This window comes from Berkeleyomyces rouxiae (genome assembly GCF_048999995.1).
Source record: "Berkeleyomyces rouxiae strain 22BRR77 chromosome Unknown BrBRR77_ptg000002l, whole genome shotgun sequence".
Taxonomy (NCBI): Eukaryota; Fungi; Ascomycota; class Sordariomycetes; order Microascales; family Ceratocystidaceae; genus Berkeleyomyces; species Berkeleyomyces rouxiae.
The window spans coordinates 5,431,532-5,449,182 of NW_027396492.1; the positions used below are offsets into that span (position 1 = coordinate 5,431,532).

General features: G+C 49.3%; 7 protein-coding genes across 7 annotated transcripts; 3 read left to right on the forward strand and 4 right to left on the reverse strand.

Annotated features, from left to right (window-relative positions):
- Positions 1-1,357: 1,357 nt before the first annotated feature.
- On the forward strand, positions 1,358-2,703 carry BROUX77_003071 (uncharacterized protein; the record flags this gene model as incomplete). Its single annotated transcript, XM_073747682.1, has 3 exons — positions 1,358-2,332; positions 2,432-2,506; positions 2,605-2,703. The coding sequence occupies 3 exons, from the start codon at positions 1,358-1,360 to the stop codon at positions 2,701-2,703; spliced, it is 1,149 nt and encodes a 382-aa protein (XP_073608153.1).
- Positions 2,704-3,315: 612 nt separating this feature from the next.
- Positions 3,316-5,186, reverse strand: BROUX77_003072 (uncharacterized protein; the record flags this gene model as incomplete). Its single annotated transcript, XM_073747683.1, has 2 exons — positions 3,316-4,751; positions 4,859-5,186. 2 exons carry the CDS (start codon positions 5,184-5,186, stop codon positions 3,316-3,318), a joined length of 1,764 nt encoding a protein of 587 aa, XP_073608154.1.
- Positions 5,187-6,578: 1,392 nt separating this feature from the next.
- BROUX77_003073 (uncharacterized protein) lies at positions 6,579-8,324 on the reverse strand (the record flags this gene model as incomplete). Its single annotated transcript, XM_073747684.1, has 5 exons — positions 6,579-6,992; positions 7,063-7,688; positions 7,833-7,838; positions 8,055-8,119; positions 8,197-8,324. 5 exons carry the CDS (start codon positions 8,322-8,324, stop codon positions 6,579-6,581), a joined length of 1,239 nt encoding a protein of 412 aa, XP_073608155.1.
- Positions 8,325-9,442: 1,118 nt separating this feature from the next.
- Positions 9,443-10,380, reverse strand: BROUX77_003074 (uncharacterized protein; the record flags this gene model as incomplete). Its single annotated transcript, XM_073747685.1, has 2 exons — positions 9,443-10,279; positions 10,348-10,380. 2 exons carry the CDS (start codon positions 10,378-10,380, stop codon positions 9,443-9,445), a joined length of 870 nt encoding a protein of 289 aa, XP_073608156.1.
- Positions 10,381-12,562: 2,182 nt separating this feature from the next.
- Positions 12,563-14,056, forward strand: BROUX77_003075 (uncharacterized protein; the record flags this gene model as incomplete). Its single annotated transcript, XM_073747686.1, has 1 exon — positions 12,563-14,056. One exon carries the CDS (start codon positions 12,563-12,565, stop codon positions 14,054-14,056), a length of 1,494 nt encoding a protein of 497 aa, XP_073608157.1.
- Positions 14,057-14,277: 221 nt separating this feature from the next.
- On the reverse strand, positions 14,278-15,235 carry BROUX77_003076 (uncharacterized protein; the record flags this gene model as incomplete). Its single annotated transcript, XM_073747687.1, has 2 exons — positions 14,278-14,912; positions 14,968-15,235. 2 exons carry the CDS (start codon positions 15,233-15,235, stop codon positions 14,278-14,280), a joined length of 903 nt encoding a protein of 300 aa, XP_073608158.1.
- A 740-nt stretch (positions 15,236-15,975) lies between these two features.
- Positions 15,976-17,366, forward strand: BROUX77_003077 (uncharacterized protein; the record flags this gene model as incomplete). Its single annotated transcript, XM_073747688.1, has 5 exons — positions 15,976-16,193; positions 16,260-16,432; positions 16,489-16,631; positions 16,680-16,848; positions 16,903-17,366. 5 exons carry the CDS (start codon positions 15,976-15,978, stop codon positions 17,364-17,366), a joined length of 1,167 nt encoding a protein of 388 aa, XP_073608159.1.
- Between the last annotated feature and the right edge of the window lie 285 nt (positions 17,367-17,651).

Sequence of the window (17,651 nt, forward strand, 5' to 3'; positions counted from 1 at the left end):
TTTGCAGCGGCCAAAGCTACACACATACAAAAACCGGGTCTGGCCCCAAGGCCACTCACCACACTGGTCCTTGGTCCACTTGCCCGAGGAAAGCGAGCCCTGGCCTTGCCGGCGCTCGCTGTGGTGATGAGGATGGACTATGGCGGGGCCTTGGGTTACAGGCCAAACCCATAGTCCACAGCCGCTAGTACAGGGCAGAACGATTGCTTACATAAGCCGTCCCTTAGCATGACATCACCTCCGCTGCAGAGGCGCCCAGCTCGCCCGTCAGCCCAAGCCAAGAGAAAAGCACATTGCCCATGAGAATAAGCAGCCAGTTCCATACGTCGTTGGCTACATACATATGTGTGTATGTAGTCAAGTACATATGTATGTATGTAGTCAAGTACATATGTATGTATGTAGTCAAGTACATATGTATGTATGTAGTCAAGTACATATGTATGTATGTAGTCAAGTACATATGTATGTACATGCATAGATAACTAGTCAACCATCAACTGGTTATCCGTCTTTGTTGTTGTTCAGCTCAACTTGTACAAAGTAAACAAACCCAGAAAAAAAAAGAGGGGCTCTGTTTAACGCGGGACGGCTATGTGCAGGCAGACCAAGCTGAGCGCTGGCTCTGGGCCTCTGATTGGCTCCAGCGCTCTGTGACAGGCGCCAAAGCAGCAGAGAGAGTGCTGTAAACTCGTGGATAGCCCTGTGGCCTCTGTCTTGGTGCCCTGTAAATCCAGCCCACAGCCCTCAAGCCGGAATTTCCTGTGCTGCCCTGCCCGCCTCGCCCGCCTCGCCCGCAACTCAGTTCCTTTGTTCTTGTCACGATCTGCTTCTACCCAAATTCCCATGGCTAACTCTCTCGCCGTTTGCTCTCTCACTGACGTTTCTTTTTCTCTACGCTCCCTCATTTAGGTTTCTTTTTTTTGCTTCTATTTTCTTCCTTCCACCTTGCACTCGCCCCGCCCCAAAATCTGTGTTGACGGTCTTTTGTCTTGTCTTTCTCTTTGTCCGCAATTTCACTCCCTCGCGCCGTCGTTCTAAATAAACAAATAACTTGTTAACTAGCCAACTAATCCCACCCGAACTGCCTACATCGACATCAGCTGCCTCCTCTCGAAAAGTACCACCGCCGCGCCGTGATCTCTCGAGATTCCAGAGCCCCAAGCCCAATTTGCCAGCTGCCCTTACATCTCCACACCCGCCAACCCTATCCACAACTTTGACTGTGGCCTAACCCACACCACACCCACATCCACTCACCTCAACTTCACACCCACGCCTCCATCTCGTCTTACCTTGACCCCCATCCCTTGCTCACCCTGTTCTCGAATATCTGCTCCTCCATCGCCTGCCCGTCATGGACCCCCAGCCGACGCAGTTCATGGCCGCTGAGGCGCCTGAAGACACCACCATCACAAACTCCTCCGCCGCTCCCCCTGTTGCTCCTGTTGCCGCCTTGTCATCTGCACATGACAACGAGAGTGTCTCGCCGTCCACTGCTCACTCGCCTTCGCCGTCAATCCCCTACCACCCCGTCTCATACTCGGCGCCCTCATCGCGGCCATCCACGGGTCACCAGTACAACCAGAGCTTTGATAACACTACTTCGCCCTCACAAAGTTTCGACGCTCGACCCGAAGATCAAGACCGCTACGCTGCCACCCCGCTAGACTCAGCCATGTCAGCCTCACAGTTGCAGACTTACCACCACGCCCACTCCCAAGCCCAGCCGCAGTCATCGTCGCATATGCAGCAACACCAGCAGACGTCACGGCCATCCTCAGGCGCCTCCCAGCAACCACATCACAACGCCCACAGCACCCAACAACACGCGCAACAAGCATACGACTACCAATCAAGGCCCCCGGCTGCCTCATCCTCGTCCTCGTCAGCCGCAGTGGCAGCCGCCGCCGAGCAGGCTCGGCGCGACCATGTCGTCATAAAGGTTGGCATGGTGGGCGATGCGCAAATCGGCAAGACCAGTCTCATGGTCAAGTATGTCGAGGGTAGCTGGGACGAAGACTATATCCAGACACTGGGCGTGAACTTTATGGAAAAGACCATCAGCATCCGCAACACCGAGATCACTTTTTCCATCTGGGACCTGGGCGGCCAGCGCGAGTTTGTCAACATGCTGCCACTCGTGTGCAACGATGCTGTTGCCATTCTCTTCATGTTTGACCTGACGCGCAAGAGCACCCTCAACAGCATCAAGGAGTGGTACCGCCAAGGCCGTGGCTTCAACAAAACGGCTATTCCGATTCTTGTGGGCACCAAGTACGACCACTTTGTCAACTTTCCGCGCGAGGAACAGGAGGAGATTTCAAACCAGGTAGGCCTATTCATTGCAAGATGACAGCATTCGCTGTCTTCCGTCTTCTTGTTGATATTGATGACGTGCTCTTGGCTAACAATACATTGCGTCCTCTAGGCCCGCCGCTTCGCCAAGGCAATGCGCGCTGCTCTCATCTTCAGCAGTACAAGCCACAGCATCAACGTGCAAAAGGTATGTTTCTTCTCCTCTAATTCTCCTTGCTCACTCCCTTTGACCCTTTTTTTTTTTTATTCTTTGGCTCATCCCCCCCTAACTAACCCATTCACTAGATCTTCAAAATCGTTCTCTCCAAAGCATTTGACCTCAAATGCACCATTCCTGAAATCGAAAACGTCGGCGAACCACTGTTGCTATACCAGAACTGCTAGAACAAAATCTCCACGGCACCATTATACACCAAGCAGAACATAAGAAACCAAACAACAACAAAAAAAAACCCCCAGAAAAATAAGATGCATACAAATACCATTTTCAACATTTAATCCGTCCATGTTTCTTCCTTGGGGTTTTTTTTTGTTCTTTTTACCACCTCCTTCTCTTTCGTTTATTTTTTGTTGGGTTCTTCCTCCTCCTCCTCTTCACTCCTGTTCTCCTTGTCTCTTGACTTGCGGTGTTGATACCTATGCTATTATACATGTACACTCCTCTTTTCTTCTTCTCTTGTTTTCCCTCTTCGCCATTTCATTTGTTCTTCTGATCGTTATCCCCTCAACCAAACTCGCATGCATTTCACATTCACATGTCTCATACCGTCTTCATGTCTTGTTCTCTCTTTAATACAAAATATAACTATGCCTTCATAAAACCTACAACTAATTAGTAGTGGTATCTAACAAGTAATAATAACAATAAATCTAAGCCATACCTCCGTTACACCAAGTCAAGTCTAAACAACCTACCACTTATTTTTCTTCTTCGCCCCTTTTCCAACTGTTTATCTCCGCCATTTCCTGGCCGTACACATATTCATTCACACGTACTTAGTGCGCCAGAAACTGTGCCACTCGTATCTCGTGCAAGTACGACCCATCTTCCACTGTCGTCCCCATGTCGGGTGCCGTATGCGCCCTGGAAGTTGTAGATGTAGGGAACGAGAAATCCTGGATCTGAACATCCAGTTCAGTGTCGCTTCTTGTGTTGATACTGCGCTGACTAGAATCATAACTGCGGCTCTGGCTTTGGCTATGACTACTAGTCGAGCGGAAACCACGTCCCATTCTACTGCTGCTACCCACACTGGAGCCACCGCCGTCATACGTCACCCCAGGCGCAAAAGAGCCCCGGGCTGATGAGAATTCCAAAGAATCATCAGAACTGCAGAGGGACGCTTTGTGTGGAACTGGCACATCGCAAGGGATATTGTGCGAGGCAGATCTGCTGTCGCGGGACCGGGGCCCTGTGTTGCCTTCCGTAGACGACCGTTCTCCCTTGCGTTTGCCCTGCTCCTTCATTTCATTAGATGTCCATTTGGGCTCCGATATAGCCCTAACATGTCTGTGCCACCTTTGACGAACATTGTGCAGACGGAGCGCAACTCTTTTGGCACTCTGAGGCTCACGATCGATCCGGTCACTTGATTCGTAGTTCTGACTATCCAGAAAGTTTCGCCGCGCGGCTTTTTCACAGTCGCGGTTTACAGGAGAACGCCTGCGAAGCCGGCCGATGATTTGCATATGATCCAAGTCAAGATCTTCTGAGGCTATCCGTCGAGAGTCACACATCATACCTTCGGAAGCTGAATTTGGGCGACGCATAGATCCCACGGAAGCAAAACGCGGCTTCCTCTGTAATGAAGCTGTCCTAATATATCGTAAAGGAACTTGGCTCTTGTCGAGGTTGCTGGTGTGACTGTTGGGCCATGTGTCGCGAGAAGGAATACCTACAGCAATTGTATCATCTGAGCTTTCCTCCTCGATGGTAGAAATAGAAACAGTCGTGCTGTGTCCTCTGCGCATGGGTGGTCGGATGAAAGGTTGGCGACTGGTGTCGTCTGTTCCAAAGTTGCCAATGATGGCAGCGGCATCAGCCTTGGCACGAGTGATGTACTCATCATCCGATGAGCTCTGGCCACTCTCATAAAGTTGGCAAATGAGATTGTTGTTGACTTGGAGAGGGAGTGGATGTACATGCTGTGGGGATGAGGCTATTTCAGATGCATGCGGGCTGGTAAACATAGCCTCGGGGATAGTGATGAATGAAGAGCGATTATTACCGTCGCCGAGGGACATTGGTAGAGTTGGTGTGGGTTGTGTAGTAATCGAGGTTTCGACGCAGTATTCAAACACAGTTCTTTCATGTTCCTGAACAACGGCACAAGGACAAAGACATGATGCAGCAAAATCAGTAAGACCCGAGCCTGGGATTCCGAGACGGCGGCGGATGTTTTGCCTTTCTCTGGCGATATAGAAGCCCCAGCCTTGATAATCGAACGTTTCACATGCCATGGTTAGCCAAATGACGTCATGGGACATTTCCAAAACAAAGTTGAAGAGGAACAGAAATGGAAGCAAAAGAAAAACTCACCAGCGAACACAGAGACCCCAAAGCATTCCACACATGCAGAAAGTCCCTCCCTGCGCATGGCATCATCCAACCCTGATTCGCCGTTTTCTATATCAACCAGCCGTTGGTGAGTACGACCAAATGTCAGGCAAGGCATAGCTAGCTCCATCCATATATTGGGGCTCTGTCCATTCTTCCAGTTGCCGTCCTTTTGGGCAGTATTGCCAGTGGCAGTGGTTGCAGACTTTTGAACGCGCGACTGGTGTTGTATGAAGTGAGCAGTGTGTGGTTGAGAGTGCAAGTAGTCTGTTAAATTGTTTCCTGCACGGAAGCCACGGAGCAGGCCCATGATTCGGGGCGTGCTTAACAAGAGGCTCTCAGTAGAAGCAGGATATAGAATGCAAGGGAATTCCAAGAAAGGCGTGTAAACAGTGCGTGAGGCAAAGTCTGTTGTATTGGTGGTGATTCAATCCGGCGAATAGAGTGGTTCGTCGTGTTGGCAATGGTATCGATGGCCTGAAAGGATATAAATAAAAATAACAGAAGCAGATACTCGAAGGAATCTTGAGAGCAAAATACTAAAAATTGGACAAAGAGTCGAAGAATGTAAACAATACGAAAAGGACAATTCGAGCGCCGGCTGTGGATGTGCGTTATCGAGCTGCACAGAGAAAACGAGCAAGGCAAACAGAAGATGGTGGTCGAAAAAATAAAGCGACGACCAAATAAATATAAAGAAGGAAGAGTAGAAGACGTTTTTGTTGTGGCAGGGGAAAAGTCTTGTTTGATAGCTTTCTCAAACCAGGGAGTTGCTTCATTCAACAGCCCAAGGCGTAGAAGGTGCAAGTTTCACAAAGCCAAGAAGCTTCCACAAGCAATATCCTGGCGCCGGGCCTTGTGAAGTATTTTAGGTAAACCACAAGATTTATCCTCAGACAAGATCTGAGCATATCCACAGGAACTGAGCATACACGGTGAATCATGCAATCCTGGACTTTGGTGCACAGGCTTTCAGTGTCACGAAATCAATCATCATGAAAGTTGCCCACCATTCCCGCTTACTCACTACATTCCCTATTCACCGTGAAGCTTAAACAGGGCAGCTACCGAGTCTGTTTTGTCTAGCCCAGCCTTTTGCGCCTGTCTACAAGAGACGCCGCTGTAAAGACGGGAAACTGCGGTACGGCCGAACACACCTTCCGCCAGCTTGCGTAGTTAGCCCCTTCCAAATCGACGAAGTATTGGGTCCCCAGTGCCCTTAAGTTAGGGAACAACCGAATTGTCTGTCCTAGAGTCCCTCGATTAAAGAGCTGTCCTTGGTGATATTGTCCCTCGGGGAGAACAAAGGGTGCCCTTTCTACTTGGGGGGACCCCTATGGCCGGGTCAAGGGATGGGCCAGATGAGATCATGGTTGGCAGGACGGAAACCAAGATGTCAAGAATAAATCGATTCAACGCTTCATTATCAACGCATAAGAAGTCCCAAAGGAAGAATGTCTAAGTAGAAGCGGAAAAAAAAGCACAAAATAAACATGATTGCATAGACACCAACAGATATTCAGCATCTAACCGTCAACTTTGTCCTCAAGGCACCCATTGGCGACGGTCAAGCAAGAGAAGACAGAGAGAGCCAAGCCCATCATTCACACAAATACCCTTGCTCGTCGTCTTTCTCCGTGTGAGACCAAGACTTTTGATGGTGAGAAGGATGTGCTAGAATAAGGGGCATGGGTCTCTCAAGTTACCACCCAAACGATGAGAACCAGCTGCGAACTGCCTTGCTGGTCCCTTCTTTGGCCTGTTCAGTCGCCTCAGTGACCGACCCTGCGCCCGAAGTGGAAGCGGGGAACATGTGGGACATGAAGAAGAACATGACAATGACCGATACAAATACAATCACCGACCGACGCATCAGAGGCGAGATGCGACCCTCCTCGCTGACAAAGGCACGGCTGTACGAGGCACCGGCAACAGCGAGCGACTTCGTCTGATCCCATCCAAGGGAGTACACTGTCAGACCTCCCAGGGCAATGCTGTAGCCGAAGAACTGGAGGCCAGTGATGGGAGTACCCCAGATGATGACGGATAAAACTACCAGGAGAATAGCCTTGAGAATACCAGCCAGAACAAGAACCAAGCTAGACGTTTTGCCGATCTAGTTCAAAGCAAGATTTTCTGGTTAGAATTTGAAAAAGAAATTTGAAAAGGTGCAGGGTCCAGCTTACCAGGAACACAGACGCGATGTTCAACATTGATGCGACACCAGCGTTCATGACGAGCGTGCCAATGCCAGTGGCCCACAAGTCCTCAATCTTGAATGACGGAACCTCGGTGAACAAAGCCACCAGGCAGTTCATTGCAGCACAGACAGGAGCAAAGTAGTACAACGACACAAGAGGGTCCATCTTGAAGTCGTCACCAGACAGAAGAATCTGGATCATGGTGAGGCGAATGCCTTCGAAAATGAGGCCAAGAATCTGGTAGATGAAGCCAGTCATGGAGAACTGCATCTCGCCGGCACTGGTAATGGCCACACCAAGAGTGATGATTAGAATGTTGGCCCACGTCCGTAGATTGGGTTTCTGCGTGCCCCAAATGTATCCAATGAACAAGACAATACAGGGCGCAGATGACTTGAGCATCTGGATGTACGCCACACTTAGATACATGTATACCATGTTGCTGAAGACCAACGAGCCACAGTAGCAGACACCAATAGGCACCACAGCGCGTAGATACACGCGGCCCGTCATCTTGACCATGTAGCGGCCATCAAGCAGTGAAGTGGTGCGCGAAAGGACCTGTGTCAAGCACGTGGCAAAGATTAGATGCCAGCATGTTAGAAGGATAGCTAGTTATAAATGTGTTAAAATTAGTTGACAGGTGAATCAGACGGCGCATGAAGACAGCCAAGGCTGACACTGAGGCAGGTCAGATGCCATTTACAGTATCTGTCTCACAGACCGGCGCATGCAATTCCGAGGGTAGAACTCACGATAGCCTGTAGAAAACTTGGTTAGCAAGCTTGAACACTAGAGGTTTTGACAGTGTAGGGGGGCTGTTTAGTAGACAAGAGACCGTGGAGGAGTAGATGTGGATGACGAGTCAAGAACTAGGAACTTGACCCCCCTTCGCCAGACCCAACCAAGGCGCAGGGATTGGAGAAGGAAAAAGAAGGTAACGCGTTGAAGAGGGAAGCAAAAAGACGGAAGCTTACGAAAGCTGTGATCGAGCAACCACTTGTTGAACAGAATGGTAGAGTTGGAGCAGATCATCCACACTCTAAAGACGGATGATAAGTATTAGCCTTAGTTATTCGAGCCATGGAATTTTTGATGGTCACGGCAGCCATGACATACATAATGTAGACACTGGGGTGCAGTGACAGTCCAGCGCGTTTAGCAGCAGCATCGGCCTGGGCCTTTTCCACCTCGAACGAGGACACTGGCAGACTATCGCGCGCCGGCGCGGAAGAAGAGGCGGACATGGCAGTATTGGTATTGGCCGGAGCCGACGAAGCAGCGATATGGGTGCGATGGAAGGGCGAGTCGAGTCGGTGGTGTCAGAGACGGAGCAATTGGACAGGTCGCACGAGAGGAACAGTGTGGAGGGCGAGTTGTTGATATGTACGTCTATAGGTTCTGATGGAGATGCGGAAAATATCGAGATGAATATCACGGTCGTGTCGAGCACGCAAATAATAATATCACGGCTTTGGAAGCAATGGGGACTAGCAAGGCGCCATTCAGGATTCCGCCTCAAGAAAAAAAAAACAAAGGAAGAATTGATAGGTGCACAGGGAGTGAAAAAGATGCTTGAATAACGGAGAACAAGATAAGAATATGCGCCTCAAAAAACACTAGAAAGGAGAGCAAAGGTGAGTGTAAGAACAGGGGTTAAAAAAAAAGAGGGAACAGAAACGAAAGCGCTGGAGAACGCTGATGGGATGAATGAAGGCCAACAAATACGGGCGGGAGATCGTGAGGACGAAAAGGAAGCAAGAAAAAAAAAGAAAAGAAAAAAACAACGGAAAAAAGGATTTGGAAACGATAATGCCAGACAACGATGCATGGTACTATGTACCCAAAGGAAGAATAACAAGGCGTGCTTGACAAGAAACTTACAGGGGCCACGGCGCTGCTAGCCAGGCACTAAGCCACTAAACTACTGCTCTCGCATTAAAGAATGCCCAGCACGGCTATCACGAGCGCCGTGAAGCTACGGTGCCCTGTGCAACTGGGGGCCTGAGGCGAACTGGGCCTGGGCTGGCGTCTATTACTAGTCATGGAAGGTCATGCCTTAAGATAACAAGCAGCCGGCAAGATCAAAGGAACCATACAATCAAGCCAGTCCATATCGTGCCCAAGTACCCGTGTGATGCGTAATGCTTCAAGGAGGCTCGGCGAAAGTGTGATTGCCAGGAGGTTTACCAACGTGTTTAACTCTGCTTAAGCCGATATGATATGTACGTGCTATATTATTGTCGCTTTGGATGTCGACGATCATCTAAAAAAAAATATCTTAGTCAAACATGAAACGCCCGTCATACTCCAAGTACGACCCTGATCTCTGTCAGCTGCTCGCCAGCCGTCATCGGCTGTTCACTCAAGACATGCACAGGCTTATGCCAGTCTTCTTCATCACATAATGCAAGCCATACGGCCCGTAAGCCTCCGGGGCAGGATCCCGCCACAGCTTCTCCAGCAACTCAATTGCTTGCAACACATTAGCCGTTTTGTACCGCGAGTACCGCAGGCCTTCGTAAACCATATTCTGCTGCGGCTTGATAATCAGGCACGATCCGACAATCATCACTGGCCATAGCAACACCGCGCACATGGTCGACATGGCCAGCGACATCAGGGTGGCAATGGCCGAGTTGACGTGCTCCTGGACATCTTGGATCACCCGCACATCTCCGACCACCGTCCCGCAGCGCGCCGTTTTGAGGTAAATGAGAAGCGCGTGACGGTAGACTGACGCCAGCGAGTCGCGCTCTGCATCCCATATCACTGTATTGTCGGTTGGCGGCTCCCATGCGCCAATTCGCTGCTCGAGCTCTGCAAATTTCCGCATCAGTCCGGTACTTGGCTCATTCTCGGGCTCTTCAAGCCGCTGTCGTGCAAGAAGCGAGACGCATGGTATTAATGAAAAGAGACCATCAATCGAGGAGAATATCACGCCAGAGCTCTCAAGACCAGCAACCTTGTCACGTAATGAGAATAGAAATGAGTCAAATGGCAAGGTGCGGTTCTCATCGAGCCCATATGGTGTAATGTTGGCTACCAGAACAAGATATGAGTAGATTTCAAGCATAGAGCCCTGGAGCTTTTCTTCAACAGAGGTGAACGAGCTGGGCATTTCGTCCTGCAGCGAAAGAAGGAGGCTACGGAAAGCCCTGAGATGAGGAAAGATAGTGCCTTTATGATATCTTTGGAGCGACTGCAGAGCAGCACGGGTTAGAAAAAAAATCGACAATATTGAAACCATAACACGGGAATTAGGCCTACCTCTATTTGACAGAGTAACATCACTATTGTCATGACTCGCAGCTTTTCTTGTCGGTCCTGCAACGTCGTGCCCCCGCTCATCATCTTTTCTCGTAGTCGATGCAATACAAGCCCGTACATCCCCAATGTTGCCTTACGCACTGCTGGATCAGGGTCTTCTACTGACGCACAAAGATGTGTACCACCAAGACACACTACAGCTTCCATTAATGAGTCATCGCTGTGCGCCAGTGGCATGACATACTGAAGAAAAGGGTTCTCAGCTTTGGTATTTGACACTAGGATTTCTGTTGTCATATGGAGATAGTGCTCGAGGAAGTTGTTAGAGAGGGCGTCGGAATAGACTGTTTGTTTAGGTGAGGAGGCATCAATCCGGAGACCAAGGGAATTGGGTATCTGGGGTTGTGGCGTTTCTGATGATCGTCGCGATCTCAAGGCCCGGGGAGAACATGGCCAAGTTTGTGACTCTGTAGTCTGTGGTTTTAGGCGCTGTATTCTTGGTGACCGCAGTTGCAGCATAGTACACCGTGACTCCTCGAGTTCTGCTGGTGTACCCCGTGCCGATTCTGACTCCGTAGGTATAACAAGATCCGTTTGTGTACCTGACGAAACCATGGTAGACACAGGCGGGGGTGAAGAGGCGGCTTTCATGGCAGTAGGCCTGGCATCCTCCCTTACTTCTGTCTCTTCGTCAGAAGCCTTTGATTCAAGCTGATTGCTTGTCCTCCTTCCTGTCAGGTCCACCACTGTGACCGTGTCGGTTGCCGGGACTGTTTCTGTTTCAGTGACAATCTCGAGCTCTTTTTCCCTGCTCCCGGTCCTGGCACCGCTTTTTGTGACAGGATATAAGCATTTTTTCCCGCTTCGTGTGCATGTCCAGCATGATGGCTTGCGCTCGTCACACTTTTTCTTGCGTTGCCGGCATAACATACAGGCTCCCCGGGACCGGGAGAAATAAGGCCGGAGTGTGCGGCAGGGCACAGATTTGTCGACTTTGCCAGATAGGTCCTCCATAGAAAGAAGCGAACAAGTTGAACTGAACAAACAAAAAAGCAAAGAAAAGAGAAAATCATGCCAGAAATCAAAAGGCTACACTCTGCAAAGCGTCTCTGATGTTGCTCTTGCTCACCTGATGTGATCAAAGATGAGGTGAGCGATCAGCCCAACAACAGGGGGTTGTGCAACGACAATCGACGGACGGTAACGGAATTGCGGACTTTTATTTTATCCGCAGGGTTCCTATAGCCAGTTAGGGTTTATTCAGAATAGATGACATGAAGATGGCGTGAATAATAACCAGAATTGATGTCAACTTCAACGATAAAGCCCAATGACGCAAGGCTGAGAATTCTAAAGATGTATGCATATTTGAAGAGCATGGCCTGCTCTATCCTGAATCAAGCACTAATCTCCTAAAGCCGAGTGCCCTGATACTTGATTCTTGGAACATCCCTTGTCCTAACCCAGTGCACTATAGTTAACCCTAGTGCACGTCTTGAAACCTCATGTTAGTGTAATTAGTTATCTAGTTATCTAGCCAGTCTTCTTCAACCACTTGGGTATAAGCCAGTCATAAGAAACATAACATTATGAGCCACCAAGGGATTGAAAAGTGAAGAGAAGAGAAAGCTAGTAGACCAAGTGTTTACAGGTCAACTTCAAGACCGAAGTTTCTGGTTTCTTCGTCAACTATCACAATGACGCGGCGGTCTTTGTTTCTTTCCACAAAATTGGCCCGTTGTGAAGCCGAGCTAGATTGTTTTGGTTGATTGATACTGGAAGGGAAGAGCAACTGTACTACCAGAAAGATAGATGTAATCTTTTAATCATACAAAACTGACAGTTGCGGGAAGTTTTCATGACAGGTATTGCTATATTGATCCTGAACGCGTCATGCTCCTCGCTTGAAAGCGCAATTGTGTCCATAGATGGGTCTTAGGACCAATTATTCCGTTTGAACTTACTGCAATTGGTGTAAGGACTTGCCTTCTTTTTCATCGAATCTCGGGTATCTGAGATGGTACCTTCCGGGTATTGGGGTTAATGCCCGTTTGCTCCCGGCCATAAACACCGGGTTCGGACTTCCTGTCTTCCCCAAAATATTCTGTATAAGTTTCCCATATCCCCCCTCTCCCAGAGACCCGATTTGTTTCTTTTGCTCTTCGCTCACTATCACCAAGTATCAACCGTTTCTGCTTTCAATACCCTTTTCAAGATGGCAGCCCGATTTGCTTGTCTCTCTGCTCTTGTTATTGCCCTGGCCCCCCAATCCGCTCTAACTACCAACGTCTTTCTTGCTGACTGTGGTGTTGGAACTGTCCCTGACCATCCCAAATGGTCAACTAGCCGCGAGGTTCTTGTTTATGGGGATGGGAACAATGATGTCCAGAACCCTAACGAAGTAGTTGTGGTCGATTGGGATAATGGCAACTATCCGTGGAGGCTGTCTGGAGTCACTGTGCCCTTTCCTGACAACACCAACTGGACGTTCATCATTGACAACAGCATCTTTGATTATAACTATGCTGGTTATGGCATTCACACTGGTGCCAATGGCCGTCGTCTTGATACTCTATACTGTTTTGCTCATCATGATGTTGACTTGGGTATAAGCCGTTCAGGATCTGGTCAAAAATGCCTGTCAACCTTCTTTTGTCGACATGAGGCCCCTGCTGTTCCTTGCCCCCCCGTTGAGACGGCTGTGCCTACTTCGTATCCTGTGTCCCCAACTACCTGGGTTCCTTCATATGGGATCTCTCTGACATCAGCATCTCTGAGTGACCCTGATACCTTGTCGTCCTGCTCTAATGGTTGGTCTACTACTTCCACACCTGATCCGGAATCTTCTACCTTCTGGACTTCTATCCTGTCTTCTGCGAGCAGCTCAATAGAAACTAGTTTTGATACAACTAGTGGAAGCCCACTCACTTCTACTTCCAATCAATATATCACCAGTACTGGACTCATCTCATCTTCAACCTTCTGGTCTTCTCTGTCTACCGCGTCTACTCCTCATCACAGCTTTAGTTTCACAATGAACTCTACTATTGTATTCCCAACTGGAACAACCGGCTTCGGAACTGGAACTGGCACGGCCACAGGTGTCATCCCCACTGGGACCAGCACCCCCAGTCCCACTGACCCAGCTAGCCACTTCCTTACCGTAAAGGTTGAAGTCCACCCCCGTCAAGTCAGAGTTCGGCGTCTCTGGACTGCCATAGTTCAGAAAGCACTTGTTGACATCTGGGGCAACTGTCTTAGTGAGAGCGTTTATCTCTCTGACGATACAAACATTCGGTATCGTTGCTCCGGTAGCAAAATTGAGGGTTACAGCAGGAAGACAATCGTTCCCATTCTCATCGATTCTCTCTATCGCATGGGCCAGGAGAGGTCGTGGATTGTGGGAAGCAATGGATACACTACACTGCCTCTGGCCATGTCAGTCTCCGTCACAGATGGTTCTTCGGAGGCCTTTGTCAAGTACAACCTCGAGTCGCCAAGCTTCCACTATGTTGGCGACCAGTGTGTTAGCTGCAACGAGTCAGAGTCCAAGTTCACTTCAGAGTGGAACTCGGCTGCTATCAGTGCCTTTACCCCAGCTCAGCCTCCCATCTCGGAGATTATCATCAAAAACTCGTGCAGTCCGGATAGCCACTGCATTGAACCTGATGTTGAGCCCACAGGCGCTTCGCCCTTTTGGTGGTGGTGAACAGTTTTTTAGGAGGGGAAAGTTGACAAGTACAGGTTTTTGAAGGTGTTATTATTTATCGTTGAGTGAGCACAATTTGTTAGCTATAGTTAGGCCATGCCGTATTTACATCCATAGACTAGCTAGTTAATGACAGTTTTTTAAGGAAACAAATAGTTATATAGGTACACCGCGGTTCATCATGTTGAGAATTTTATTGTATTCATTGGCTGACAGCAGATCTAAGCGTGGATGGTCATGTCCCCGGGTGACATTCCCTTTCCTTCAGCCAGGACATCAGCTTTGCGCAAAATGGACACACAGTTTTCCACGACGGCGGAATCCACGCCCTCGGTTTTGTCAGCAAACTTGACAGTCTTCAGCCATTCACGGGCATCGGCCTCGGAGTAGTCCAATTTGGTGCTGATCCATTGAACCGCTTCTTCCTGGTTCTCGTTGAAGTGGGCAATGCCCTTGTCGATCTTGGCAAACAGGTCCTTGACTCTAGGGTCCATCTTGCCGTTCTCACTGGCCAGTTTGGTGGAAGCAACGATTTTCCAGCTACTCCAGGGCGTGTAGATCTCGCCAACGCGGTGGATCTCCCCCGAGTCGTAGTACTTCTTAGATGTGAAGTGTTCCCACATGAAGAAATCAGCAGCGCCAGAGTTGACGCCATCGCGCAGATTGGCAAATGTATTGAGCACGACGGTAGATGAGTACGGCGGAGTTCCAGGCACGAGCCACTTCTGCTGATCGGCAAGTACAAAGCCCATGACGTAGGATCCAGAGCCAATGCGCGAGACGCCAATCTTGGAGCCACGCAGAGAGCTGATGTCGGAAATTTCAGGGCGGGAAGCACCAGTGGAGATGGCCCAGCCTGGGAGCGCGTCTGTTAGAAACAAGTAGCAAGCAAAAGCAGACTCGTCACTTACACAACGGGGTCTGCACATATGTGCCGACTAGTCTGTAGCCGCCGTCGCCAGGGGCGTCTTCCTTGCCCAGTCCGGCGATCCAGCCGTCGGTGAGGCCAACGGCCACGTCAATCTCGCCAGCGCGGATGGATGTGATCATGTGGCCGGTGCCGGAGGGGAAGGGGATCAGCTCGGCGTCCAGGCCAAAGTACTTCTGGGCGAAGAACAGCGGCGTCGAAAAGTGCTCGGGCACGTAGCCAATTCGGAGAGGGGCGGTTGTAGAGGCCATGGCGGCGGGGATATGCTAGTGTAGAATGGTGGTTAGTGTGATACTGACATGGAAGTGAGTGCAAGGAAAGTGAAGGCCGTGGTGGGTGAGGTTTAATGAGATTTCCTTGGACCCTAATAAGCAACCCCACCCGCCCGCGTTGCACGCTTTGCAGGTGCGGGGCTTCGATGATGCGATGTCCGTCCGTCCTTGGCGAGATCTGTACCTGCATTAATTTGTTTTAAAGGCGTTGAAAATGGGTATGTATATCGTAGGTAGATACGGTCAACGTGCAACTAAGCTTGAATCAAGGATGGCTTCCACGAGCCTGTGGTTCCCTCCTCTCCCCGTCCATCACCAACCAACGATGAACAAATAGCAGCCAAAAACCTTAGGGTAGTGTAACCCTAAGGGACACCCCTATATGCCACTTACACAGGTGAATCTCCGGCCTGTCGTTCACGGAAGGCAGGGCTGTATGACATCAACCGGCGTCGTTTTTAGAGTTGGCAAGTACTTACCTTGGGCTGCCACGTCATAATAAACATTGAGGGCCGTGATATTGCGCTTTCTTTGTGTGTTGCAAACCCAGCTCTACATTCTTCTTCCACACTGTTTTTCTACTTCTTCTGACCTTAATTTTTGGGCCCCATCCGCCTTCAACACTTAGCCCCAGTCTCTTTTTCTTTTAGATCGTTTATATCGACTTTACGCCTCCTTCTCATAATATGACACCAACGATCCATTTCTAATCTATCATCATGCATCTCTCCGCTGCCCTTTCAGTCGTTACGTCTCTCTTAGCCATGGCCTGGGGCCATGAGCTGACCGAGCACCACAAAAAGCACATGGCCCGAGCCCGTCCATTCATTGAACATTGCCAATCTCACTTCAACGAGGAGGCTTTCAAGCTCAAGACAGCGAAGCGTCACCTATCAAACATGAACCGCGCTAGAGCTAGCCAAGGATTTCAAGACAAGTCAGTACATTCAAATCAGCAGCCAGGCTTCATCATCGCTCCCATCACTAACAAGATCTTTTTTAGTTCACCGAATAATCCTTTCGATCACCATATCTCGGTCGCACAACATTCGCCACTAGAAATTCTGCGCACGACTCACCGCCTGTTCAAGGAATGGGACGGGGTTACAATGGTGGAGACGTTTGGCAATGCTGGTGTGTGCTCATTGACCCCCGAAACAGATATCGGTCCCTTGTGTAAGTGCGGCACATGAGTACGGCAGACTTGGTTGTCTACTGACAACTCATCGCAGATAAGGGGAAGCAGCAAATCCGCTCTGATCTCCGTGACAATCAACCAGGTGTTCCCATCCATCTCGAAGTTCAGATTGTCGACATGAAAACATGTCTTCCAGTGCCCAACGCCTATATCGATTACTGGGCAGCAAATGCTTCGGTAGGTTTGTCAAATTTCGTTGTATTGTGTTTTCTAACGTGATATTAGGGAATTTACTCTGCCATCTCGGGCTTCGTTGGCAATGGTAATGAAAATGACAAGACCTTGACCAACAAGCATTTCGCTCGTGGCGTCCAGCCTACCAATGCGGAGGGCGTTGCCCATTTTATAATAAATTTGCCTGGCCACTATGTTGGCCGCACTACCCACATGCACAGTAGGTTGAAAATTAGCCCTCAAAACACATGCCGATTCAACTAACATTTGGTAGTTGGTGTGCACCATGATGTCGAGGTCCTTGCGGATGGCACAATCAAAGGCGGACATGTCTCACATATTGGACAGATCTACTTGGATCAGTCACTGCTAAAATTAGTAGAGCTGACAGACCCATACAACAAAAACACCATGCCATGGACTATGAATGTTGAAGATCCGCACTTCTTGTACGCAGCCACAGGCGGAGATCCGGTCATGCGATACTCACTTCTTAGTGACAATGTGGAGCAGGGGATGTACGGATGGATTCGTTTTGCTGTCGATATTAATGCTCGTCGGTCCATGCCAGGCCACCCTAACAAGAGGTTTGAACAGAAACTGGAGGCTACCAAACGCGCGAAAAAGACGCCTTCGCATCTTCCGCTCCCCTTGGCACTACCAAAAATGTACTTTTATGGATCAGAAGAAGTGCGTCAAGATTCAAAGGTGAAAGGCAGTGCCAAAGAAGACAGCTAGACCCACGAACAGCAACTGGTCCATTAGACTTCCATTAAGTGAGATGCGAAAACAGGACCATGGTTAATGTTGGTTACACAAGAACAAGATTAGAAATAGAGTTATCATGGGGTCAACGCCGACCTTTTATAAGAGATGAAATATTAAGCCACCATTCTTTTGCTATGAACTACACTCGAAAGAGCACCGCATCCAAGTCGTACTCATTGATCTATGTCTCTATTGTTGTTGTTGCAGTTTGCGAGGTTGAATCACAAAGTCCCCTGGTAGCGACACGCAAAATAA